Source organism: Diospyros lotus, chromosome 9 (genome assembly GCF_014633365.1).
Source record: "Diospyros lotus cultivar Yz01 chromosome 9, ASM1463336v1, whole genome shotgun sequence".
NCBI lineage: Eukaryota > Viridiplantae > Streptophyta > Magnoliopsida > Ericales > Ebenaceae > Diospyros > Diospyros lotus.
The window spans coordinates 4846604-4873048 of record NC_068346.1 but is presented as its reverse complement, the minus strand read 5'-3'; the positions used below and the strand labels follow the sequence as shown (position 1 = coordinate 4873048).

The window sequence follows — 26445 nt, the reverse complement described above, 5'->3', positions numbered from 1 at the left end:
CTATAGACAACTCTAGGAGAGGGTCTGAAACACCTATTGGAGAAGAATCAATTGGCTTTCGAAAAGGGTCTGAGCCTCTTTCGGGAAGGTATTTCAAGGGCCTTGGAAAGAACATAGGTTCTCTCTAAGAGATACTAATAACCTGTGACTCAACTTCTGGAAGAACTACAACATGAGATAAGTGTTAGAAGGCTCACAGGAAGGCCAAGATACAATAATTGAAACTTCTTTGGAGTGAGGGAAACCGTCGTCTGGAGTCATGTAAGATGATAATATCCGAAAGTGCAACCGCTATAAAAGCTCTCTTGAAAAAAAGGCTTCTCAAAAAAAGAGAATCGCGGAAGGGCTGAAAAGGTCTCTCGAATGGGATCTCTCTGAGAGGTTGTCTCTTAGAGAGGTTGTTTCTCAAAATGCTTTAACTGGTTAGGTGCCCAATTTCTGTAGACGACTCTCGGAAAGGGTCTGAAACACCTTTTGGAGAAGAATCAATCGACTTCTAAAAATGGTCTGAGCCACTTTCAAAAAAGTATTTCAAGGGCCTTGGAAAGAACAAAGATTCTCTTGGAGAGACACGAATGACCTAGGACTCGGCTTTCAAAAGAACTATAACATAAGACAAATGTTAAAAGGCTCACAAGAAGGATTTCCCTCACTTCAAAGAAGTTTCGATTGTTGTATTTTAGCAATAATAATTGTGGTCTTTGCATGGTCAGGTCTACTCTAATATGGATTAACCAAAGAACATGTATTCTTTTTATATGAATGTATAAAAACCTTTTTCTAAATTGAGATATCTTGTTATAAGCTTCTTAAATAACAACTTCTCCTATCTTAAACCCTAAATTCATTCCAAAGATGAGAAATGATATCAGGGTCACATAATGGGTATATAAAGGAACCAAACTTTGCTCAGCTTCTTTTAAATCCTTCCCAGCCTCTAGTCTTAAATTTCACATGAAGATGGGACTCTGAGTTCAAACAAATTATATGTAGCTATTACTAGGTACTTGTTGCCATAATCTCACATGAGATATTTTATTTTTTTAGTAAATAGATACTTTGGAATCTTGTCGCAACTTAATTTCAAATATATATACTTTAACCACAATTTAATTTCAAATATGTATACTTAAATCACAATTTAATTTTAAAATATGTATACTTAAACCACAACTTAATTTCAAACTAACAGAGCCAAAAAAATTTACCTGAGTAGGCAAAAATTAAATAGTAAAAGAAATTCTGAAATAATATAATACTAAAAAAATATATATCGATAAAATACTACAATTGTCTCGACGCATTTTCATATTTTGATAATTTCGCATAATGATATTATTATCAATTTCATTAAATATATTCTTTTCAAATCTCACTTTCTTGTCGAACAATATCAATTTTACTTTGATCCCAAGTAACATTAGATTTATTTCTATTAAGATTTTACTCTTCAATAAAAAATAAAGTTTTTCTTTTAATATATCTCTCCATAACTATTGACATTAAATTTAAATAAAAATTAAAAAATTAATATAATTTTTAAAATCAATTCCAATTAACAATTCATTTATATCAAACAAACAATCTCAATCAAATATCGAAATAATTAATTCTAATAAACAATCCCAACATTAAAAATAATGAAAATTTCAATACACAATTTCAAAAATTAAAATAATTAATTCCAATAAACAACCTCAATCAATATTAAATAATCACTAAATAATTCCAATTAACAATAGTTTATACATGTTCAACCTTCCAGCTATAATATTATCAAATAGTTTCAATTAATAATATCAAAAATTAAAATAATTAATTCCAATATACAATCCCAATCAAATATTACAATCTTAATAAACAATCTCAAAATAGCTATCTTGGCATCCAATGGAGAGCTAAGTGGAGGAATGACTAAACGAGGATGAAAGACATTAAGCTATTTTCTTTTGCCTACCAAACTACCAGCAAAATTTTCATGAATGCAAAAAAAAAAAAAAAAAAAAAAAATCCAAGATCTTTCAAGTATGCCTCAAAATACAATCCCAAAATCTTTCAAGAATTCTTCCAATTGCAATTTTAAGATTCTTAAAAATACCCCAAAAAATCAGTCCCTAAATACTTTAAAAAAATCCCAAAAAATAAGTCCATAAATCCTTTAAAATAATCCCAAAATTCAGTACTTAAATCTTTTAAAAAATCCCAAAATTTAGTCTGTAAATTCTTCAAAAAAAGCTCGAATCTTAAGCTTCTAAATCCTTTAAAAAAGTCCTAAAATTCAATTATTAATCTCTTCAAAGCATCCAAAATAGAAAAATTGAAGAAGAAGAAGAAGAAAACACTATTGTCAACCAATGTTCGATGACTAATTTTACTTAATCGACAATGGTGAAAGAGAATGATAAGAGATCAAGGGAGTCAAAGAGATGGAGGCTAAAAACTTTTGAATGTTGTGTTGAATATGTTTTGTAACTTTTGTTTGTTATTTTTTATTTTTTTTTTTAAATTAATTTTTAATTAACTAAAAAAATAAAAATTTATATTGCCCACCCTTGACGGTACCCGCCACTGATTTCAAATATGCATACTTCAAATCACAAAGTTGAAGTGCAATCACTGATGACTTTCTTTCTAAAATCTTATTTGAACATTTAATAATGACACCTGTAACGATATTTTATATTAATATTTTATGTATTTATGTTGATATAATCTATAATATAAAATATTAAAACACAATATTTTCACATATTACATTTAAATATCCAAATAACATTTTTAAAAATCCTTTGTACACAAAGAAAGAAAGCAAATAACTAAAAGCCACCTGCATGCTTGAATGCTGTTGATCACACACATACAGACTACTTCTACACACGTGTGCTTCTCAAGAGAGTTTGAGTGGGACTATCTCCCATCATAGGTCGAGTGATCGGATGAGTAATATGTCGATGTCAATTCGATAAATTGTGAGTTCGATCCTCACATTTTTAGTAATTCATCGAATTATTCGCTTATTATATGAGAATTATTTCATATTTTTATCAAAAGTATTATATTTGCATATTTTTTAAATATTCAAGTTAATTAGTGTATTTTAAATTTAAGAAGTATAAAATGCGTATTAGTCGAATTTTTAAAAATTCAGTTGAAAAATTCGTTGCTTGCTCATAAGGCCATGTGCAGCACACTCTGATAGTAAGATATTTTTTTTATTATTATAGCTAATGACTCGTGATGATTCTGTTATTTAATACATTTATAATCAATACTAAAAAAACATGTCTCCTAGTTTCCCTTCCTACTTTCCAATTTCACCCACATTTCCTTTAGTTTTTTTTTTTTAAATATTAATGAATATTACTATTCATTCATCTCATACATATCTCTCCTGTCTTTTTTATCGTCTCAACAATTCTTATTTTGTAATATTAGTGAAAATATAGAATTATATTTTTGTGTTTAATGAATTATTTTCTTATTTATTAGGAATATGTTTGTGTATATATATATATATAATATGCCAAATTTTTATTGTCAAATTTATTCAATTAAAGCGTATTCAACACGAATTAAGTCTTTGCTGAATATTTTTCGAATGACGAATGTTTGACCGTATTTAAAATATATCAAGTCGAATAATACTTGTACTTTTATCGTCCCGAATTTTTTTTGTTTATCAAATTGTTAATAAGGATCCTCGTCCTACGCAAGAGTCAAAGACCCAATCTGCAATTTATCTCCTCTGACATAATCGAAAACACGAGTAATGAGAGCTGCGCAATGACAATCATCTCAAGTTTCAATTGGATTAGATTCATCCTCATATAATATTTGAAAATATAAGTGAGGAGCAAAATAGTAAATTCCTTCTAAAAAAAACTGAAATGTAAATATCAATCAAAATCTTATAAATATTTTTATTTACTTTATTGTTCGTGAATAGCATGAATTATTATAATATAAGCAAACACTGTGATGTTATGACTGTTAACAAATTAAATTTATAAAATATTTTTTATAACTAAGTTAATAATAATATTTGAATTCACAACATATACAATTATAATAAATTTAAGAATACTTTTATCTTTATACCAAGACCCCTTCATATTTAAATTTTATCTAAAAAAATTAAAAGTCAATATGTAATTGTTAAACATCAACCAAACAAATATTTACTTAAAATCAATTATTTTTTTATTTTTACATACATAATACAGACTATCCCTCTCATTTATATTTATTTAATTAAAGATATATTTTACTTTTATTTATATAAAATCTAGAATACAAGTTAATTATTCGCGAGTCATCAGCCGCGTAGATAAAAGGGTCATAATATCGACTCTTATCATGCACATATGATACATAATTCATTATTGATTATTGAGAAGACAACAAGATAGACTCCTTTACAATCAAATAAGTTCAATAAAAATTAATTTATAAGACTAGTCATCGTCTCAAGATTATTGGCTCAAGATCATTCCAAGATATAATCTTATCTTGACTAAAAAGCTTAGTCTAGTCACACTCTCATCTAGGTACTAAAAATTCTATTAGTGGTCATTATTTTTGCTCAAAATATGTTTAATTAAAAAGAATTTATATTAAAGAGAAATGATATATTGCTCGCGTCAGATAATATTTAAAAAAGAATGATATATTACCTGACACAGACTAACAGAAGGTGGATCTCATCCCAATAGGCTCACACCCTCTTCTCACTATGTCTCCATTAGACAAATATTATGTTATTCAACGTAAACAACATAATAAAATTATATATTAAATTATCTATAATATTTTTTTATATATATATGATAAATAAACAAATATAATCATAATTATAACGAAAACAAACATATAATCTTTATTTTAAGGTATCATTTATTAAAATGAGTAAAATAGATAATTTATTCAAGAGATAAATTTATTTAAAAAATTTAAAATAAGAAGTAACATAAATATTTTTAGATGAATTTAATAAATATAATAAAAAATATTTTATATTTTATTTTTTTTAATATATTTTAGTTAAAAAGATTAGTCATTAATGGAAAGACGTTGAAGTCCGAACTTGTACGTTCAGCCCGAAGTCGGACGCTTCGGCTTGTAGGAAGAACGCATTTAAAGTTAAGCTAAGCGTCCGAATCGCGTCTTGTAAGCCTACATGCATGGGCGGGCGATTGGCGAGGAGAATGAGAAAGAAAATTAATGGCAATAAAAGTAAAGTCGAATCACCGAAAGAACAAAGGGAGAGAGACTCTTCAAGTCAAGTAGCTCGTACGGAATTTGGGACGACGTTCTTCTTCATTGGTCCAAGGCCCTGGGTAGTGGGTCCTCCGCTGTTGCTTCTAGACCTTCTCGATTTTCATCTCACTATCTCGGACCCGCTTTAAATCTTTCCTTCTCCAAAAAGCTTTGCATGTGTAAAAAAAAATCACTGTGCAGAAACAGAGAGGGTTTTGTAGGGTGATTGTACTGCCGGATTCCTAGTTTCATTTCCCTCTTTCATACTTCCTTACTTCACTACAAAGAAACCCCATTCCTTGCTTAAATAGTCTCTGTTTTTTTGTGAACTGGGTTTTTGATGTTTTGCGTTGATATCGATTGGAGCAGAGGAGAGAGGGGATTGGAAGAGTAAAGCGCGACGATGAGAGGCGTTGGCGTTACTTCGGAGGAGAAAACAGGGGCGTCTCATGAACCAGAGTTTACTCATTTGGTGTTCTCGTGGTCTGTTGACGACATCCGCAATGAGGATCTTTACAGGAATCAGGTGTGCTTTACGCTCCATTCTTCATCATTTCACTGCATTTTACTGTCTACATTACCTGTTCTAGTAGTTCCTGAAATTCGTGTGAAAAAGAAAAAAAGGATTTTTATTTACTTGATCAAAATGTACGAATGCGGCTGAAACTCGCAAAGCGGGGAGCCGGTGCACTAGGAACGCCATTTGTTAACATGATTGCTTGTAATGCTTTTCAAATGATTTGCCACTTTAGTAGCATCGCATGATTTCTATCTCTACTAAAATCGTTTTTAGTAGAATTTACCATTTTATACTTAGTTGCTAATTCACTATACAAGTACTCGAAGCCTGTCATTAGCCTTTTGATCAACTGACAAATAGTTCCATCCTCAGTTAGTAACTAGTTGTACATATAAAATTAATTGAAAATATTTGATTGTAACTGAAAACTTACTGCTTTACTGATTTCCTGTCAAAACATTTTATTTAGCATAATAGAGTCTTGTGACCTGCCAGCCCCAGCACAATATAACCAAGGTTACCTCTTTTATATGTATCTATATGCTGTTGTATAATGTTGCCCTTACTACAGGTTTTCAAAGAACAATACTGTGTACTTGTACCCATTTCCACCCTTGGTGGCTTCATTTGCACTGTCACTTTTATGTCTTCCAATGCTTATTTTTAGGTGGAGAAGATTCCAGAATCGTTTCAATCAGTGGGGGTCTACCTTGGTTCTTTTGTTTATCCTTTGCTAGAGGAAACTCGAGCAGAATTAGCCTCAAGCATGGACATTATCTATGGAGCACCCTTTGCTGAAGTGAACTCCCTTGTTGAGCGGAAGCTCAATTTAACAGATGCAACATTGCGTTATGATGTTGTTGTTGATTATTGGAGGAACAAATTTAGTGACCGTTGCAAAGAACCCTACAGAACCTTGCCCGGAGATGTGTGTATCATTTCCAATGCAAAACTGGAAACTGTATCTGACCTGCAACGGGATGGAAGGACCTGGACTTTTGCATTGGTCACTAAGATCACAGAAGACGGGATTGAAGATGATAGTTCGTCTTCCACTATTTTCACAGTCAAGGCATCGAAGGATATAGAAATCAAGGATGGAATGAGGGAATCACTCTTTGTGACTTTCTTGATGAACATAACAACATATCAAAGAATATGGAACTCTCTAAGGATGCCCAAAAATCTGAAGATAATCAAGGAAGTTCTATGCACTGATTCTCTGGTATGTATCATGACTAAATTTCCCATTTGTTGGATGCTATGTGATTGAATCTTCTCCATTTGAGCATCTCTTGATCTGCCCTTTATGCAAAGAGCAAACAGACGTGGTTTAATTTGAATGGATTCAACATTTTTATTGCCAATGGCTACAACATGAAACATTAGCTGAAAATTGTAAATGTAGTGCTATTGAGGAAACTCATTGAAACGTTTTGAAACAGCTGATTGTATTTATAATTTGTATGAATTGGACTATTTCTGTTAGTTGAAGCGATTGGAGGACAAAGCAAAACCTTAAGTTTATTAAGATGCATGTGAAATGAGAAAAATAAATTCAAAATAGTTATAAGCTACATATTTCCTAAAGTTAAAGTTTTTTTATTTTTTAATAAGAGATACTTTTTCTCCTAAATATATAGATATTATCTGGGTGTCTGTGTGTTCTTATTTTGTTAGACATCAAGGAGTGAAAATGAAGTATACAACTAAAATATGTGTATTTTAACTTTTTGGTTGGCTTTGTTGATTTCAATGTGGGAAACAGGCTCAGGAGGATTGCGAGCTTTGTTGTGTAAGCCAATTTCCCAAAAGTTTTGCTACAAGTCTATTATCTAAGCTGAATAAATTCCAAATTCAGGCAATAGTAGCCTCTCTTCATAGAATCAAATGTGATCACAAGCCTACTGTGGAACTCATTTGGGGCCCACCAGGGACGGGGAAAACCAAGACGGTCAGTGTGATGCTTTTTGCTCTTTTGATGATGAATTATCGGGTCCTTGCATGTGCCCCTACCAATGTTGCTATAAGGGAGGTGGCTTCCAGGGTTCTAATGTTGGTGAGAGAGTCATTTGAGGCTGAGGAAAAGGGTGCTTTATTCTGTTGTTGGGGCGATATTCTCTTATTTGGTAACAAGGACCGCCTGAAACTTGACTCTGATATTGAAGAGATATATCTAGATTATCGTGTTAAAAGGCTTGCAGAGTGTTTGGGACCATTGACTGGTTGGAGGCATTGTTTAACTTCAATGAGAGACTTTCTTGAAGGTTGTGTTTCTGAATATGATGTTTTTGTGGAGAACGAAATGATCAAACAAAAGGAAATGATCGAACAGAAGGAATGCAGCAACCAGGATGAAAGTGGCAAGGTGGAAATTAAATCATTTGTTGAGTTTGTGAGGGGCAGATTTAAATCAACTGCATTATCCCTTAGAAGATGCATATTTGTATTTTGTACTCATTTTCCAAGAAGGTTTATTTTGGAACAGAATTTTACAAGCATGCGTAGTCTTGTTGGCCTCCTTTATGATTTGGAAATGTCGTTGTTTCGAGACAACATCACTACTGAAGAACTTAAGGAAGTATTTTCACGGAAGGATGGAGGTGAAGAATTTTGTGAATCTATTGTAGGTATGCCATCCTTGAAAAACACAAGGAGCAAGTGCCTCTGTGTTGTCAAAACTCTTCAACATTCTCTTGAAGAACTTGATCTGCCAAGTGTTTTAAACAAAGATTCAATGATGGAATTCTGTTTTCAAAGAGCTTCTTTAATTTTCTGCACTGCTTCTACTTCATATAAGCTGCGTTCAGTAGAAATGGAACCACTGGACTTACTGGTCATTGATGAAGCTGCACAACTAAAGGAGTGTGAATCAACTATTCCTCTTCAGCTGCCTGGTCTGAATCATGCTATTCTCGCCGGTGACCAGTGCCAGTTACCAGCAATGGTTCATAGTAAAGTAAGCTAATGCATGTAGTCATCAGTTAACTGATTTTAGAGCACTGCATTTTGTGTTCTTTTTTAACCTCCCGGACTTGCCTACTGTAATTTCCTGACAATGCATGTTGACTGGCAGGTTTGTGAGGAAGCTCAGTTTGGAAGAAGCTTATTTGAAAGATTGAGTTTGTCGGGTCATTCTAAGCATCTTCTAAACATACAGTATAGGATGCATCCATCCATAAGTTTGTTCCCTAATGCAAAGTTCTATTTGAACCAAATTATGGATGCACCACATGTTCAGAGTAAAAGTTATGAGAAGCAATATCTTCCGGGGCCAATGTTTGGTCCTTATTCTTTCATAAATGTTATTGGTGGCAGGGAAGAAGTGGATGATGATGGACGGAGCAGAAGAAATATGGTAGAGGTGGCAATTGTGGTAAAGATAGTGCAGCATTTATACACAGGTTTGTCAATTGAGATTTACAACGTTTTCATGTGAACTATTGTTATCAAAATTTCATACTTCTTGAAATAATTTGTTTGGATTTTGAATCTTTTCTTTTGTAGTATTGCAGGACCATTTTGAAGCCTCAAGTAATTCAAGAGTTAATATTAAGCAGACAAAACTAAAATAGATAATTTTCTTGAGTTGGTGGTAGATATCTGCTAAAACTAAAATATTCTATAGTTTTGACCATTGAGGAATATCCTAGAAAAGTAGCTTGAGAAGATAATATCCTGTCAATTACTCATTTTCCATGATGAGTGTGACACTGATAGAGGAAGCTTCTCTTAGTGATGCCTTCTTTCACCACTTATGCTGTCTAAACATATGGCCAGCTGATTCATTTGCTCCAAGAAAGCTAAAGTCTTTTTGCTACTAGGTTATACTACTACTTATGCTTAGTGTCATTACATTCAAATATGCGCATTATTGTTGGAAGGAGATAAGGAAGAAATAGTAGTTCGGGAATGCTGATAAAGATGATAACTGATATACAATCCAAGAATAAGGATAAATCAGTCTAAAATCTGAATACTTGCTAATCTTAATCTGTAAAGTAGTTAGCTAAAATTGTTGTTAGGCACTCCTACAAAATAGGAGAATAGATAGGAGATTTAGGAAGTTTTCTATATATATATTTCCGTAGTTCAATGAATCATTCAAGGTGGAATGTTTTCATAATTCTATACCTAATTCTTTCATGGTATCAGACCCACGTTCTTGTGGCACTCGATAGCTTGAGTTCTAGTTTATATAAAACTCCTAAGCTCGTGGTATGGCTGAGAATCAAGCAACAAGCGAGATTTCCACCACAATCCCTCTTCCAATGAAGAATACTCAAGTTCCAATCAATCCTACAGCTCTCAACAGTCATTCTCTTCAAATCACTCTACACAAACTGAATGAAACCAACTTCAAAGAGTGGTCCCAATCAGTTTTGTTGGTAGTTCAAGGGAAGGGAAAAGAAGGCTACTTAACAGGAGCTATTTCAAAGCCAAGTCTCGAGGCAACAAACTATGGTGTATTGGAGGCAGAGAATGCTATTATCATGACATGGTTGGTCAAATTCATGGAACCCAAGAGTGGAAGAACTTATCTATTCTACAAGACAGCTAGTGAAATCTGGAAGGCTGTCCAAGAAATCTACTCTGACCTTGAAAACACAGCTCGAAGTTTTCAAATCCGGTCAATCATCCGAACCACTAAGCAAGGTACAAATTCAGTGATTGAGTATTACAATACTTTAACTGAATTATGGCAGGAGATGGACATTTCTATGAGATTAAATGGCAATGTTCAGAAGATGGTAGAAAATACGACAAGATGGTGGAGAAAGAAAGGGTATTTGATTTCCTACATGGCCTAAACTCAGATTTAGATGAGGTAAGAGGCAGATTACTTGGGACAAAGCCCTTCCCATCCATGAGAGAGGTATTTGTTGAAGTAAGATGAGAAGAGAGTAGGAAGAGGATAATGCTACCAGCATCAGGGCATTCAAGCAATGAGATATACACTCAAAACTCTTCCCTAAATATTTCTCGTGTGAGATTTCCTACTACAGCTAAAGGAGAAGTCCAGAAAGACAAATAGTGGTGTGACCACTAGAACAAACCCTATCATACTAGGGAAACCTACTGGAAAATCCATGGAATGCCAGCTAATTGAAAGCCAAGGAATCAGAGAAAAGTAGGTTAGTCTACATACATGGTAGAAGCTAAAAAAGGGAGTTCAACTAATGTCACCCTAACAGCTGATCAACTTAACGTTTTGCAACAATTATTCAACCAAACTAAGGTGAATAAAGCTGAAAGTACTGGCAACATAAATCCAATGGTATCTCTAGCCAAACAAGGTAATACAAATTATTTTCTACTCTCTCAAAAGTTCTCTACAAACGTTTGGATCATAGATACGGGAGCATCTGATCATATGACAGGTTCTCTTAAAATCTTATCCAATTATGAACCTTGTGATAAAGGGATTACGGTTTTTATGGCTGATGGTACAACCTCTTTAGCCAAGGGAAGAGGTACAGCTTACATAGTAGGATTAACTTTAAAATCAGTATTTTATGTACCTGATTTAACATGTGACCTGCTATCAGTGAGTAAATTAACCAAAGAAAGTGGTTGTGTAGTAATATTCTCTCAATCTTCTTGTGTTTTTCAGGACCTATTCTCGGGGAAGATGATTGGCAATGTAGAGGAGAAGGGAGGACTTTACTAGATTTCAAGACTTAATCATCCTATTGAATTTAGGTCATCTATTCAATTCTCTTTGGCTACTATTTCAGAATCTAACATAATGTTATAGCATTAACGATTAGGGCATCCTAGCTTTGAGTATCTTAGAGTTTTGTATCCTTCTATTTCCAGCAATAAAATTCAGAATTTCCATTGTGAACATTATATTCTTGCAAAGAAAACTAAGAACTCTCATCCAAACCACATCTATAAACCCTTAAAAACCATTCCACTTGATTCATAGTGATATTTGGGGACCAGCTAGGACTCCCAATCTAACTAATACTAGATGGTTCATCACATTTATAGATGACCATACAAGAGTTAGCTGGGTATTCCTAATGAAAGACAAATTTGAAGCCTATCTTGTTTTCAAAAGGTTTCATCAAATGATTCAAAATGTTTTTCAATCATCTATTCACATATTGAGATCTGATAATGGCTAAGAGTATTTTTCCAATGAATTCAATCAATATCTAACCGAGCATGGTATTATTCACCAAAGCTCATGTCCCTATAATCCCAACAAAATAGGGTAGTTGAAAGGAAGAACTGCCATTTTCTTGAGACAACAAGGGCTCTAATGTTTACCCAATCAGTTTCGTATGCCTATTGGGGAGAAGTTGTTCTTATAGTAGCTTATCTCATTAATAGGCTTCCCACTAAAATTTTGGAGTTTAAAACTCCCTTGGATGTCTTTCTTGAAACCTTTCCTCACCATACCAGAGTTTTAAACTCCCTTTCTCCTAAGGTTTTTGTTTGTATTGTTTTTGTACACAAAAACCAGCTCACTCAATCTAAATTAGACCCAAAAGTACTTAAGTGCATTTTTGTTGGATACTCTCCCACTCAACAAGGATATAAATGCTATAATCCCACTACCTTAAAGTTTATTGTGTCTTGTGATGTCTATTTTATTGAGCATCAACCATTTTTTCAAGACAACTCCTTGGATGAGAATACCTCCAATGCTGAAGGTTATTGGAATCCAATTAGTCCTATACCTGCTGGTCCAACGTCCACTTCAACCTATGATCCATTACCTACTCCTATTCTTGATCTTGAAACTTCTAATGACAGCTCAGGTTCTATTCACTCAACCCTAAACCATCAGGGGGGGGGGGGAGAAAGAGAACAACAAAATTCTAGAAGATGATCAAGTCCAAAATAAACCACCATTAAATGTTTATTCCAAAAAGCCCCATGATCCTCAAGTAACCAATTTATCTAACCTAGAGATAAGTTCAGAAAATATGGCTGCAAATGATGCTGAGGCACTGAACAGGATGGAGCATGAAGGGAGTAACAAAGAAGATGATCTAAGCATTCCAATTGCTCTAAGAAAAGGGGTAAGATCCTGCACAAAGCACCATATTTCTCATTTTTTGGGATACTCAAAATTATCTCCTCAATTCAGAGCATTCACTATTAATCTGGATAGTGTGGCTATTCCTAGAGACATTCATCGTGCACTATAGGATGATAGATGGAAGGCAACGGTCTTGGAAGAAATGCAAGCCTTAGAAAAGAATGAAACATGGGAAGTTGTAAACCTACCAGATGGAAAGAAGATAGTGGGCAACAAATGGGTATTCACTATGAAGTATAAAGCTGATGAGAGTATTGACAGGTACAAAGCTAGGCTTATGGCCCAAGACTTTACTCAAACTCAAGGCTTGGACTACGAGGAAACATTTGCTTCAGTGGCTAAGTTAAATTTCATCCGGGTATTGTTATCCTTGGCAGTAAATCTAGATTGGAGATTGCATCAATTAGATATCAAAAATGCTTTCTTGAATGGAAAGTTGAAAGAATAAGTATACATGAAAATACCACCTAGTTTTGAGAAGAATGACTCAAGAGGGAAGGTATGCAGGCTGAAAAAATCATTGTATGGTCTTAAACAATCCCCTAGGGCATGGTTTAAGAGATTCAATGATACCTTACACTAGCATGGATCCAAGCAAGGGCAAACAGATCACACTCTCTTCACAAAGATTGAAAATAATGAGAGAAGAACAATATTGATAGTGTATGTAGATGATATCATCATCATGGGAGATAGCAACCAAGAGATTGAAAAATTAAAGCATCAACTGAGGGAAGCATTTGAGGTGAAAGATTTGGGAGAATTAAGATACTTCCTAGGATTGGAAGTAGCTAGAAGCAAGGAAGGTATATTCATAACTCAAAGGAAATACATTTTAGATTTGCTAAGGGAAATCGGCAAACTAGAGTGTAAACTAGCAAGTACTCTCCTAGAGCCCAATTAGAAGAATAAAGAAGAAAAAGAAGAGTGTCAGGTTGACAAAGGAAGATATCAACGCCTAGTAGGGAAGCTTATCTACTTGTCCCACACAAGGCTGGATATAGCATATGCTGTAAGTATTATTAGCCAATACATGCATCTTCCTAATAAAAGACATCTTGAAACAGCTCACCATATCCTCAGGTATCTCAAAGGAACACTTGAGAAGGGGCTAATATTCAAGAAAAATCAGGATAGAGGAATTTGTGGCTATGTTGATTCAGATTATGCAGGCTCTATTGATGATAGTAGATCCATATTAGGGTATTGTACCAAGTTGTGGGGAAATTTAGTGACTTGGAGAAGTAAGAAACAACAGGTTGTTGCTCGTAGTAGTGTTCGAGGTTGAGTATCAAGCCATTGCTCAAGGTATTTGTGAAATAATATGGATAAAAAGAGTGATGAAAGACCTATCCATGCTTATATCATCTCCTAAATTACTTTACAGTGACACTAAATTAGCTATTAGTATTGTGAATAATCCGGTATAACATGACCGGATGAAGCATATAAGAATTGATAGACATTTTGTCAACCAAGAGATTGAAAGAGGAGACATATGACTTACTTATGTTCCTACTGAAGATAAAGAAGCAGATATCTTAACCAAAGCAATGCAAAAACAAGTCTTTGAATTGCTTAGAGGCAAGCTGAGAATGGTTGACATTTATTCTCCAGCTTGAGGGGGAGTGTTGGAAGGAGATAAGGAAGAAAGAGTAGTTCGGGAATGCTGATAAAGATGATAACTGGTATTCAATCCAAGAATAAGGATAAATCAGTCTAAAATCTGAATACTTGCTGATCTTAATCTGTAAAGTAGTTAGCTAAAATTGTTGTAATACACCCTACAAAATAGGAGAATAGATAGGAGATTTAGGAGATTTTATAGCAGAATTTTCTGGAAGTTTTCTGTATATATATTTCCATAGTTCAATGAATCATTCAAGGTGGAATGTTTTCATAATTCTGTACCTAATTCTTTCAATCATAAAGCTCAGTGTCGTTACATTCAGGTAAGAGCATCCTCAATCTACTTAAACTTAGGCATGAAATCCTGTTGGATTTTGTCTTAAGCAACTAATCTTAAGGCCAAACGCATCTTTTGCTTGACAAGTTTTGTAATAGTTTGATTATTGAGTCTTGTCTAATTGAGTATGTTTGGCCTCCCACATTGCAGAAGTTTATTTTGAAGCTGCGCAAGTCTATTGACATGAGTTATACCCTTGTGTGCCTCTTTTGGACTCAAAGGATATGTCAATAGTTGGTGGTGCTGATGTTTTATTAAAGCCTTAACTTTGTTAACTTTCCTTGGCACGTAGGTCATCTCTTGTTGAGCTTCAGTTGTGTTGAGACTTTATTTACCATTATGTTGTTTATCTTCACCACAAAGTTTTTGCTAACAAGTAATTTCAATAAACCTCAGTAATTTACCTTGACCACAGGCACATTTTGCATTATGTACCTTTGCATCACATTGCATGGCTTGTAATAGGATTGGTTAATTAAATAGTTTGGTTAACTATTGCAGACCTACAATTTCTAGTCAATACCAAGCCTTAATGGGTTTGTCAGTCTTCATCTTCTTCTTAGCAAAGTTCACTCTCTTAAGTCTCTAATTTTCCAAAAAAGAAAAAAAAAAATCATTCTGATCTCTTATCACTGCCACTTTCTTCAAATACAAAATTTGTTTGAATAACTTTCTTTTAATAACTTGGGAAAAATAATTTTAAAACCTCCCTTCAATTTTTACATCGTGTTTTTATACTTGAAATTCCCTTTTCTTTTATATTCTATATATTTGCACGTTAGTTTTTATCTGTCAAAATTTAATAAATTCAATATATTTGGGTAGTAATTTTGTAGCAACCTAAAATTATGCCTTGGATTTGTTTTATAACAAGTTCATTTTCGCATAGCTACTTTTTCAACATCTTCCTTGCACTACTAAATTTCTTTGCAAAATAAGCTTTCCAATTTGATTCTCCGAAAATATTCTTACTCATCATTCTTGTGATATTTAATGTTCAAAAATTCAAACTTCTCTCCTTCAAACGCCACTGTCTAATGTTAGGTTATTCCCTCTTCCTTTTTCATAATTTATGTTTTTATAACCACGTGTAGAACAATTAACCTACGTTGCAAAGTCAAAACTCTTTTATGATAAGACTGTTACGGTCTTTGTGTATCTACATGCCTACTTGTTGCATTTGTACTTTGTTCCTTATCCAAATAAAGGAAAAATGGATTTAGGTTTTAACTTAATACTGTAATGCAGGGGAAGAATAAAAAGGAAAACACTGCAATCAAGAAGAGTAGTATGAAAGAATGAGCAAGATTACCAGCAGCATCCCTTTAATAACTTGTTTCTTGATTTCTGATGGAATTTTTCTCCTAATGTTCTCTTATTTAAGTGAACTTCCTGTTGAATCACAGAAGTTGTGCTACATCGTGCGACAAAGTTAAAATTTATTTAATTAAAATTTGTTGATTGTTGGCACAGCATGGAGAATCTCTGGGAATACACTTAGCATTGGTGTGGTATCTCCTTATGCTGCTCAAGTTGTGGCCATCCAGGACAAACTTGGGAAAAAGTATGAAAAACTTGATGGATTCACAGTGAAGGTGAAGACAATTGATGGGTTTCAGGGTGGAGAGGAGGATGTTGTAGTGATAAGTACTGTTAGATCTAATAACACCGGATCTGTTGGATTCCTATCCAGTCCTCAGAGAACTAATGTTGCATTAACAAGAGCTAGGTATGGGTTCACATTTTTCCTGCTAGCCAACTTTGTAATATACTCTTAAGATGATTAATATTGATGGCATTTGATACTTTTCCAGGCACTGTCTATGGATTTTGGGAAATGATAGGACCCTATCTAATAGTGATTCTATTTGGGAGGCATTAGTCCATGATGCAAAGAGCCGCCAATGTTTCTTTTACGCTGATCAAGATAACGATATTGCCAAAACCATATTAGATGTCAAGAAAGAGCTTGATCAACTGGACGATTTGCTTAATGAGAACAGTGTACTCTTCAAAAGTGCAAGGTGGAAGGTATATAACTTTGTTGTCTTAAGTGATATTATTGTGGTTTAATTCTCTAAAACTGTGGAATTGTAACGTTCAACATTGAATGCAATTTGTATTAACATTTTTTTTTCCTATTGGCTCTTACCAGGTTCTTTTTAGTGATAACTTCAAGATGTCATTTAAAAAATTGAGTTCACTCCGTATAAAAAAGTCAATTATAAACCTCTTACTGAAACTTTCAAGTGGTTGGCGACCTAAAATGAGGCATATGGGCCAACCTTGCAAGGGTTCTTCACAGATCTTGAAAAGATTCAAGGTTGAAGGGCTTTATGTTGTTTGCTCTATTGACATAAAGAAAGAATCAACATACTTCCAAGTCCTGAAGGTCTGGGATATATTGCCTTTGGAGGAGATCCCAAAGTTGATAAAACGACTTGAAGGCATGTTTGCTTTGTATACTGATGATTTCATTAGTCACTGCAAGGAGAAATGCCTTGAGGGGTATGTAACATTTCCAATGGATTCGGACTAGTGGTTCATTATTATTATTTTTTCTATTGGGTCATAGTTAACTAGCTAATACTAAAACTTAGTTGCTAGTTTTTTTGAATTCTTAAGATGTGGAGACAATTTGTTGCGTATTTGAATTTCAAAGTTTAATTCACTTATTCACTTTTTTAATTTGCCTCTAGGGATTTGGAAGTTCCAAGAAGATGGGTGCAATCTGTCGATATTGTTCAGTTTAAGAATCGTGGAAATCGTGAACTTGGGGATGAAGCAAGTGAGGGTATTATTGATGAAAGAAGTTATGTTGAGAACACAAAGGTGAGTGAGAGCTTGTTGTTAATGAAATTCTATTCCTTATCATCTGGTGTGGTGAGTCACTTGCTTTCTGATCGTGATGGGCGAGAGCTAGACCTCCCTTTTGAAGTAACCGACCAAGAATTGGAGATTATCTTATTCCAAAAAAGCACATTTATTCTTGGACGGTCAGGCACTGGTAAGACTACTGTGTTAACCATGAAATTGTTTCAGAAGGAGCAATTGTACCATATTGCTTCAGGAGGACTTCATGCAGGTGAGACTAGTACTGGTACAGATGTGAGCCAGAGAAATGGTTTTGATAAGTGCATTGCAGAGGTCAATGGAAGTATCCTGCGACAACTTTTTGTGACAGTCAGTCCAAAACTATGTTTTGCTGTCAAAAAACATGTGTCTGGACTGAAAAGGTGTGTAAAGTACTCTATTATTTGTTGCTGAACCTGTTCCACTTGATTAGCTGGTTGGTTTGCAAATGAGCAATTGGGCCCTTGAATTTAAACTAAGATGCAATTTAAGTCACTTCTAATAATACAAAACTGAGGTCAGTAGTAGTATTCAAAAACCCTAAATCCTCGACACTTGAATTATTTCCATTATCTGCATTTTGCTTTAAATTGATTACACATCCTAGCATATTAGTTGTGCAACTATGTACTCTTTAACAGAGAACTTGAACAAGCAATGGGAGTGTTGATGCATCTTCTTTGCCTATAGGCAATGAGCTATTGAAATCAACAAAGAAAAAGGATATCATTATTGCTTCTTCCTTGTTCTGCTGAGATCTTCATTACTAGGAATTTGGGTACCTGCCTTAGTTTTCTTATATTTCTTTTATTAAGAAGTGGAAATTGGGTGGCATTTATTTATTTGTTCATATTTGATCTTGTTACCCATACAAGAGGAAATGAATGCAGTTGAACCTTTAGTTTATGTATGGATATTCAACCATAACCAAAGTTGTGGCTAGGTTTCAACAAAGCATATGTTTACTCCAAAATGGGCCCCAGTGAGGGTCTACATAGGGTCGTTTCCATAAGTACCCTTATCCTCAAAGAGGCTGTTTCCACAACTTGAACTAGGGAACTTCAAGTCATTGAGGAGCAACCTTAGTAGTGCTACCAAGACACAAACATGTGACCTCTCACAAAGAAGCATATACTTCATTCTAGGTAATTGCTGATCACTAGCGAATTAATTTATCAAAGCATTCTGTGTTGCTTGTTCTTTTTCTGCTACTTTTAATATTTGTTTATCCAACCAAGAGCCTGAATGGAAATTCACAGAGAAAAAGTAAAATTTCAGTTGTGTAGTAAAGGAGAAAACATTTCCTTGTTGCTGTTATTGTTTAAGAAAACATTTCTTTTCGCTGTTTAGTTTTATTATTTTAGCGTGTCTTAATGCATGTGTGATCAACTTATCCATATTTTATTGGCTATAATATTGCTCTATGAATTTGCTTTAATTGCATAAAGACATCTTTTTTCACAATAAGCCTCAATTTGTGTATAGGTTTTCTGGTGGGGGGAATCTATCTGAAGAAAACAGCTCGATTGATATGGATGATGCAGCCCAATTTAATGATATCCCGGATTCTTTTCTTAACATTGATCCTAGCAAATACCCTCTTGTGGTTACTTTCCACAAGTTCTTAATGATGCTTGATGGAACCGTAGGTAATTCCTACTTTGAAAGGTTTCTTGGTCCAAGGGAACTTTTCCATTGTAAATCTAGTAGCTCAAGATCAGTTGCTCTGGAAACTTTCATAAGAACCAAGGAGGTTAACTATGAGAGGTTTTGTACAGAGTATTGGCCTCATTTTAATTGTCTACGAACAAAGAAGCTTGATCCTTCTAGAGTGTTTACTGAGATAATTTCTCATATAAAAGGTGGTTTGGGAGCAGGCAAGACACAAGAAGGTAAGCTCTCCCAGAAGGATTATGTTTCCCTTTCTGAGGGTCGGACCACCTTGAACAAGGCGAAGAGAGAGACGATTTATGCTGTTTTCCAGGATTATGAGAAAAGAAAAATGGAAAATGGTGAGTTTGATTTATCTGATTTTGTGAATGATCTTCATCTTCGACTAAAACGTGACAAATTTGAGGGTGAAGCTATGGATTTTGTATATATTGATGAAGTTCAAGATCTAACAATGAGGCAAATTGCCCTCTTCAAATATGTCTGCCGGAATGTGGAGGAAGGCTTTGTTTTTGCAGGTGACACAGCACAGACTATTGCTAGGGGAATTGATTTTAGATTCCAAGATATACGATCTCTATTCTACAATGAGTTTGTAATGGATTCAAAGGGAGACAGTTGTGATGGAAGAAAGGAGAAAGGGCATATATCAGAAATTAAAAGCCTAAGCCAAAATTTCCGTACCCATGATGGTGTCCTTAGATTAGCACAAAGTGTGATTGACCTTCTTTACCATTTCTTTCATCATTCTATTGATGTTCTGGAACCTGAGATGAGTCTTATATATGGTGAAGCTCCGCTGCTTCTTGAATCTGGAAATGATGAAAATGCAATTGTAACTATTTTTGGTAAGAGTGGAAATGCTGGTGGGGACATTGTAGGCTTTGGTGCTGAGCAGGTTATCTTAGTACGTGATGATTGTGCTAGGAAGGAAACATCTAGCTATGTTGGAAAGCAAGCTCTTGTTTTGACTATAGTGGAGTGCAAGGGCTTAGAGTTTCAGGTAACTTTCAGTTTCTCTTTATGTGCTGTTCATTTGTCTTGTTATATGGCACAGAGTTGATACGTTTGACTGCTGATTTTAGTGTAATATTACTTATAAGTGGAGCCTACTCTTTTGTTTTATTTATTGAAGGAAACATATTCATATCAAGTCATATTCTATTTTGGCACTTCATTTTGCACATATTGAGCACGTAAGGAAAGCCTGCTTGCTTCGATGAACACTGAACAGAGGAAGCCATTTTGATTAATCCCATCATTTCGCTTCCTCATGTAGAGTTATATGCATGTTTGGCGTGGGGAAATTTAATGGCTAAATGACGTATGAGATGCCATTTACATTTTTTTGTTGAACCATTCTCATGTTATTTATCAATCTCTCTGTCTATCTGTTATTTATTTTTTATGTTAAATTTAGGTCATTTACATCATTTTTTACTCTTTATAGGATGTATTATTGTACAACTTTTTTGGCTCATCACCTCTGAAAAATCAATGGAGAGTAATCTACCAGTTTATGAAAGAACTAGATCTTCTTGATGCTTCTGTCCCCTCTCAAAGTTTCAACGAGGCAAAGCACAATGTCTTGTGTTCTGAACTGAAGCAATTATATGTGGCAATTACTCGCACAAGACAAAGATTGTGGATTTGTGAAAACAATGAGGAGCTCTCAAAGCCAATTTTTGATTATTGGAAGAAGAAATCCCTTGTCCAAGTAAAACAATTGGATGATTCACTTGCACAGGCTATGCAAGTTGCAAGCAGTCCAGAAGAATGGAAGTCACGTGGAATCAAGGTCCTACTTGTTTACTTTAGATAGTACTGGTGCAACTGGAATTTACCATCATCATGATTGTTTTTGCTTTTGATGCATTTTTTTTTTTTTTTTTTGGATTTAGTACTCCAATTTTGCCTCACAGCTTTGGCTTTTTTTTTGTGTTTTACAGCTATTTTATGAGAATAACTTTGAGATGGCAACAATGTGCTTTGAAAGGGCTGGGGACACAATGTGGGAAAGAAGGGCCAAGGCTTCTGGCCTTAAGGCAGCTGCAGACAGAATGCGGGGCTCGAATCCTGAATGGGCTCGTACTGACCTTAGGCAAGCTGCTGAGATATTTGACTCGATTGGTAGAGCTGAGTCTGCTGCCGAGTGTTTTTGTGATTTGGGGGAGTATGAAACTGCAGGTACATTTCCTCTTATGTTTCTCAGTTCATTGTCATGTTGATTAAAAATTGTTGCTTAGAGCGCTGGACTGGACTTTTTATGTAAATGTGGTGTTTTCATTGGCCTTGTGATTTCACCTTGTTCCCAGCATTCAGTTTTAAGCATTATATCTGTTTTGTGGTTGCAGGGAGACTTTATTTGGATAAGTGTGGGGAATCCAGGCTTGAGAAAGCTGGGGAGTGTTTTTCTCTGGCAGGTTGTCATAAACTTGCAGCCGAAGTGTATGCTAGGGGAAATTATTTTTCAGAGTGCTTGTCAGTTTGCACCCAAGGAAAACTATTCGACATGGGCTTGCAGTACATCCACTACTGGAAACAGCACGCTGCTAGAGATAATGTCATGGTTAAAAGAGGTAAAGAAATAGACAAAATTGAACAACAGTTCCTAGAAAGCTGCGCGCTTCATTATTATGAGCTCAAAGATAACCAATACATGATGAAGTTTGTGATGGCTTTCAACTCAATGGATGCAAAACGCAACTTCTTGAAGTCCTTGAATTGTCTTGATGAGCTTCTAGTCGTGGAAGAAGAATCAGGAAACTTTTTGGAGGCTGCAGAGATTGCAAAGCTGAAAGGGGATCTTTTGCTTGAGGCTGATCTGTTGGGGAAGGCTGAGCATTTTAACGAGGCATCCATGCTTATGTTATGGTATGCCTTCTCCAATTCTCTATGGGCATCTAGAGGCAGGGGTTGGCCACTTAGGGATTTTGCTCGAAAGGAGGAGATTGTAGCTAAAGCTATGTCATTCGCTGGAAAGACAGAGTCGAATGTTTTCTATGAGTTTGTTTGCACTGAAGCGAACATTTTATCAAAAGAAGAAATGGGCTTGCTCCAGTTGAACCAGTATTTGGATGCTTCTAGGCATAATAAGAGCCTCAGAGGTGAATTCTTGTCCATACGAAAAATACTGGATCTGCATTCAAAAATCTCTAAGTATGAGTGGGAAGATGAACTGGCTGATGATCATCTGATAAAACATTCAGGAGAAAGAATTTCGCATAACCGTGTTTCTGTTGGAACACTGATGTACTTTTGGAATCTTTGGAAGGACAAGGTTGAACATATATTTGAGTACCTAGGATGTCTTGAAACAGATGATGTTAGCAAACATATCAATTATGATGACTTTGTTTTGAACTATTTTGGTGTGCGGAGGCAATTGAAAAATACGAATACCAGTTACCTTTTTCTCATCCCTGACGCTGATTGGGTGAGAGAGATTGATGACAGGTATCTTCGGAGAAGTGGGAAGTTGGTGTCTGCAGATGCTCGCCAGTTTGTTTCAGCTGCTAAAAGTCATTGGAGCTCAGAGTTGCTTGCTGTTGGCATGAAGGTGTTGGAAACTCTTGAATTACTTCACAAGCTCGCAATCAAGAATGCCTCATGTGTTTCTGGCCAAAGCCTTCTCCTCCTCCATATCTTTGAGGTAACAAAGTTTCTTTTAGGGTCCAAATATCTTGACCGTAAGTATCATGATACTCGGTCATTGGACATGTTTCTTGAACTATCTATGGGGTACTTCCACAATGTGTTTCCTTTAGAGTGGCAAAAGTCGTTGACCAAGAATATGGTTTCTCTGAGAGGGACTGAGCTTTCGCGAAATTTACTAGAAGAGGTTATTAAAAAAAACATCCCCCCTAAGGGTATGCTGACCTATGGTCAGATTGGGAGGATAGTAATGATATGGCTTGGCTCTGGGAAGCCAAGTGATGAACTATGCCAGAAGATTGCAGACAGGGTTGAAGGGAATTTACCATGGATAACATACATTATGGACTTGAGTGGATTTACAGCATCAGAAATATCAAAAGAACCTGCAAAAGACCCTTTCCTTCAGAATCCAAGAGAGGTAGCTTCTATGCTCAACTTTTATAAAGCTCTGGATGATACCTATCGTGCTAACTGGAGACAATCGGATTATGTGTCACCCAGTTGTTTTTTGTATCTGGTTGATCGGCTTTTGGTTTTGACATTTCGGTCTACTGGACTCCTTTTCATCACAAAATCTTCACTTGTTGAGTGGCTTATTTGTGAGCAACCCAATGCCAACCAAACGCCCAATGCAGTACCTGATATTCGGATTTTTAGTGGCATTTTTGAATTTGTGGTTGGCATAATCAAGGAGATCCTGTATAATAAGCAAGTTACAGCAGAATGGATTCGTAAATCAGGGATCAATTTCAATGTGTACTACCCTTTGATGGTGCTGAAACTGGTTATCACCTTATGCTTGCTGGTTGTGAATAGTGGTAGATATTTCAATATACTTTATGAGATGCTGAGGAAGGGTGATATCACTAATTGGTTGCCAAGGGAATTCTCAGATGTTCTTAGGAGGAGGAATCGTAATTCTAGGATGCATGTAAATGCAAATGTACTTGCTGAAGCGCTTGTGAAGATTGGGGATCCTCTTGTTATAGTGAGCTGGAGAGAGAATTGTTCCAACATTGCAATTCCAGCTGCCAGTTTTGTAGACATGAGAGTTGCTCATTGCAGAGCGGACATCATGAGCTTGTTGTTTCCGGTGAAGAATCAACCTTCTAAAGGTACAACAGCCAATTCAAGCTGCAAACAGAATTCTTCCGAGAAATCCAGTGAAGAAGGTAAGCCTTCTGGGGCTCCAGATTCAGACTTAGTTTCCATGGAAGATCAGAAGATGGTCAATGAGAATACAGATGAAGGGAAGCAGCAAATAAATTGTGGGCTCTTTCTGGAAATATCTGATGCATTAAAGTCCCTGGAGAATATAAACGGAGGAAACCCTACAAAATTTGTTAGTATTGCCTCGAGGATGAAGGTAAGTTCCAAATTGCTTGATGATACTCCGTGTGTCTTCCAACATTAAGAGATTTGGGTTTTAATTAGATTTCGTTTTTTCCCGTCTACAGTTAAAGGCGGAAGTGGAGAATAGTATAAGCTTGATATCTGATGCAATGACCAACTTCTCAAAGGAGCCTTCTAGTGATGAAGATAGATCTATTTTTGCTCAATCGAAAGACATGCTCGACCAACTGAAGCTGCTATTGTCTGCACTTGATTCAAGGTCTGCTTTAACCATCATAATTACCATTGTTAAACCATTAGATTATTTCAAATGCTTCATCGATCAATTGCATTTGAAATTTTGTCGCCATTCCTATGTTACCATTTCTATATAACCTGAACTGTGGGATATTTCCATTGCTTTCAAGTGACAGGGAACCAGAGGAAAACATTTTTGCCGTTAAGGACTGTTTGAGGAGATTGCAGTTGAGAAGGCCAACGATGGAACCTTTCTTGAACCAGCTATTGCCTATCAATGCAAAGGCCAGTGTTGTTGTGGAATCGGAGATTGGTGAGAAGGAAGGCGATCAGAGCAAGGTTGAAGAAACTGGCAAAACCGGTAAGGGCAAGACTTCGGAGGCTACTCTTCCCTCTGGAACCCAAAATACTGGGGGCATACCCCCGGCTGAAAGCAGCAAGGGGAAGGCAAGTAAGTCCAAGAAGGGTAAAAAGTTTAACAAAGGGGGCCGAAGAAAATAAGCAAGTATGCGTACTGTCAATAGTTTTAACGTTGCAGAGCTTCCATTTCTTCCCTTTTGCATATGTTCATATACATATGCTGCATTTATAGTGTTTGGTCAAGTACCTCCCTCTTTGTGGTATTGGATTTGGAAGTCTTTTGAAGCAGAAGTGTAAAAGATATCACACCAGACGAAGTATAGTGTAAAGATATGTAGTAATTACATTCTATTGAGAACTGATGGTTTGGGCTGAATATTGCACAAAAAGAAATGTATTATAGCAAATTTAGTGTTCGTTTTTCCAAGTTATCGTGCTTTATGTGTGTGTGTGTATTACAATTATGCTTAAGTTTACAAATTTAGGTCGTCAGCGTCCTCTCATATATTTAGCAGGGTTATTTTTGTAGAATCTACAAGGCCGCGTTTGATAGCCAACTTTTTCTAAGGAAAAGTATTTTTTTCACCTAATTTTTCACTTTTGCAGTATTTGATAGCCATTTTTTTTTTCAAGAAACTTTTTCTCATTACCATATGTGAGGGGATTTTCTTCAAATCATGGAAACCAAATTCCTTAAGGGGAAGGGGAGAGGAGATGGAATTTTCTTTGTAATTGAAAGCAGAAACTTACTGAGCCAGAGAGTCGAGAGAGCTAGAAAGCCAACAAGCAAGAGAACGAGGGAAGAGTCGGCGGCCGACAAGGACGAGAGGCCAAGAGGACGACTGGCAAGGCAGCGAGAGGGAGGCCTAGGTCGAGTCGGTGTCAACGAGCGACGAAGCCAGATAGAAGCAAGAGCAACTAAGCGAGAGGCAAGTGACGATCCGAGGTCCAATGAAGGTAAGGAGGCCGGCGAGGGAGAAAAGCAGGGGGTCAAAAGCGACTAGGGAATGAGAGAGAATGGCAAGGGAATGAAGGTTTGCAAAATAATATATTTTTTATTTTTAATAATTAATAAATACAAATGTATAAAAATAAAAAATTGTATAAATTAATAAATTTGGAAAATATTTTTTTTTAATTTTATGATTTTATTTCGTTGAGAAAATAATTTAATTAACCTAAAATACGTTATTATTTTAATTTTTTTGTACCGGATTCAATGTTTTTTAATACATTTTCACTACTGAATTCATGAAAAATATTTCATTTTCTATGAAAAATAATACCTATCAAACACGAAATGTCAAGAAAATAACTAAATTATATAAAAAATATTACCAATCAAATACCAAAAGATAAAAAATAACATCATTTTTCAGGTAGAAAATTAGATTAATCAAACAACTTAAATTTTTAATTTTTAAGAATTCATTTTCCCTCCAATTCAATTATCTAGAATTTATTTTCTTTCCACCGAAATTCCACCCTTACAAGCTAAATTCCAGAGAGAAAGAG

At 35.2% G+C, this 26445-nt stretch overlaps 1 protein-coding gene across 2 annotated transcripts; it reads left to right on the top strand.

The window, feature by feature from the left end:
- The first annotated feature begins 5353 nt into the window (after positions 1-5353).
- Positions 5354-25345, top strand: LOC127809631 (uncharacterized). 2 transcript variants are annotated; one of them, XM_052348585.1, is made up of 14 exons: positions 5354-5782; positions 6444-7001; positions 7545-8735; positions 8853-9180; positions 16273-16528; positions 16614-16830; positions 16955-17307; positions 17499-18035; positions 19138-20326; positions 20774-21121; positions 21273-21510; positions 21678-24346; positions 24438-24592; positions 24747-25345. In XM_052348585.1, the coding sequence occupies exons 1-14, from the start codon at positions 5660-5662 to the stop codon at positions 25069-25071; spliced, it is 8487 nt and encodes a 2828-aa protein (XP_052204545.1). In that variant the 5' UTR covers positions 5354-5659; the 3' UTR covers positions 25072-25345. The 2 variants fall into 2 exon arrangements, with proteins under 2 accessions (XP_052204545.1, XP_052204544.1); XM_052348584.1 differs by having other exon boundaries at positions 5355-5782; positions 24741-25345.
- Positions 25346-26445: the final 1100 nt, after the last annotated feature.

Coding starts and splice junctions, on each gene's coding strand:
- LOC127809631 (XM_052348584.1), top strand. CDS start 5,660: ATGAGAGGCGTTGGCGTTACTTCGGAGGAGAAAACAGGGGCGTCTCAT. Junction 5,783..6,443: donor AGGATCTTTACAGGAATCAG/GTGTGCTTTACG, acceptor GCTTATTTTTAG/GTGGAGAAGATTCCAGAATC. Junction 9,181..16,272: donor AGTGCAGCATTTATACACAG/GTTTGTCAATTG, acceptor TTGTTGGCACAG/CATGGAGAATCTCTGGGAAT.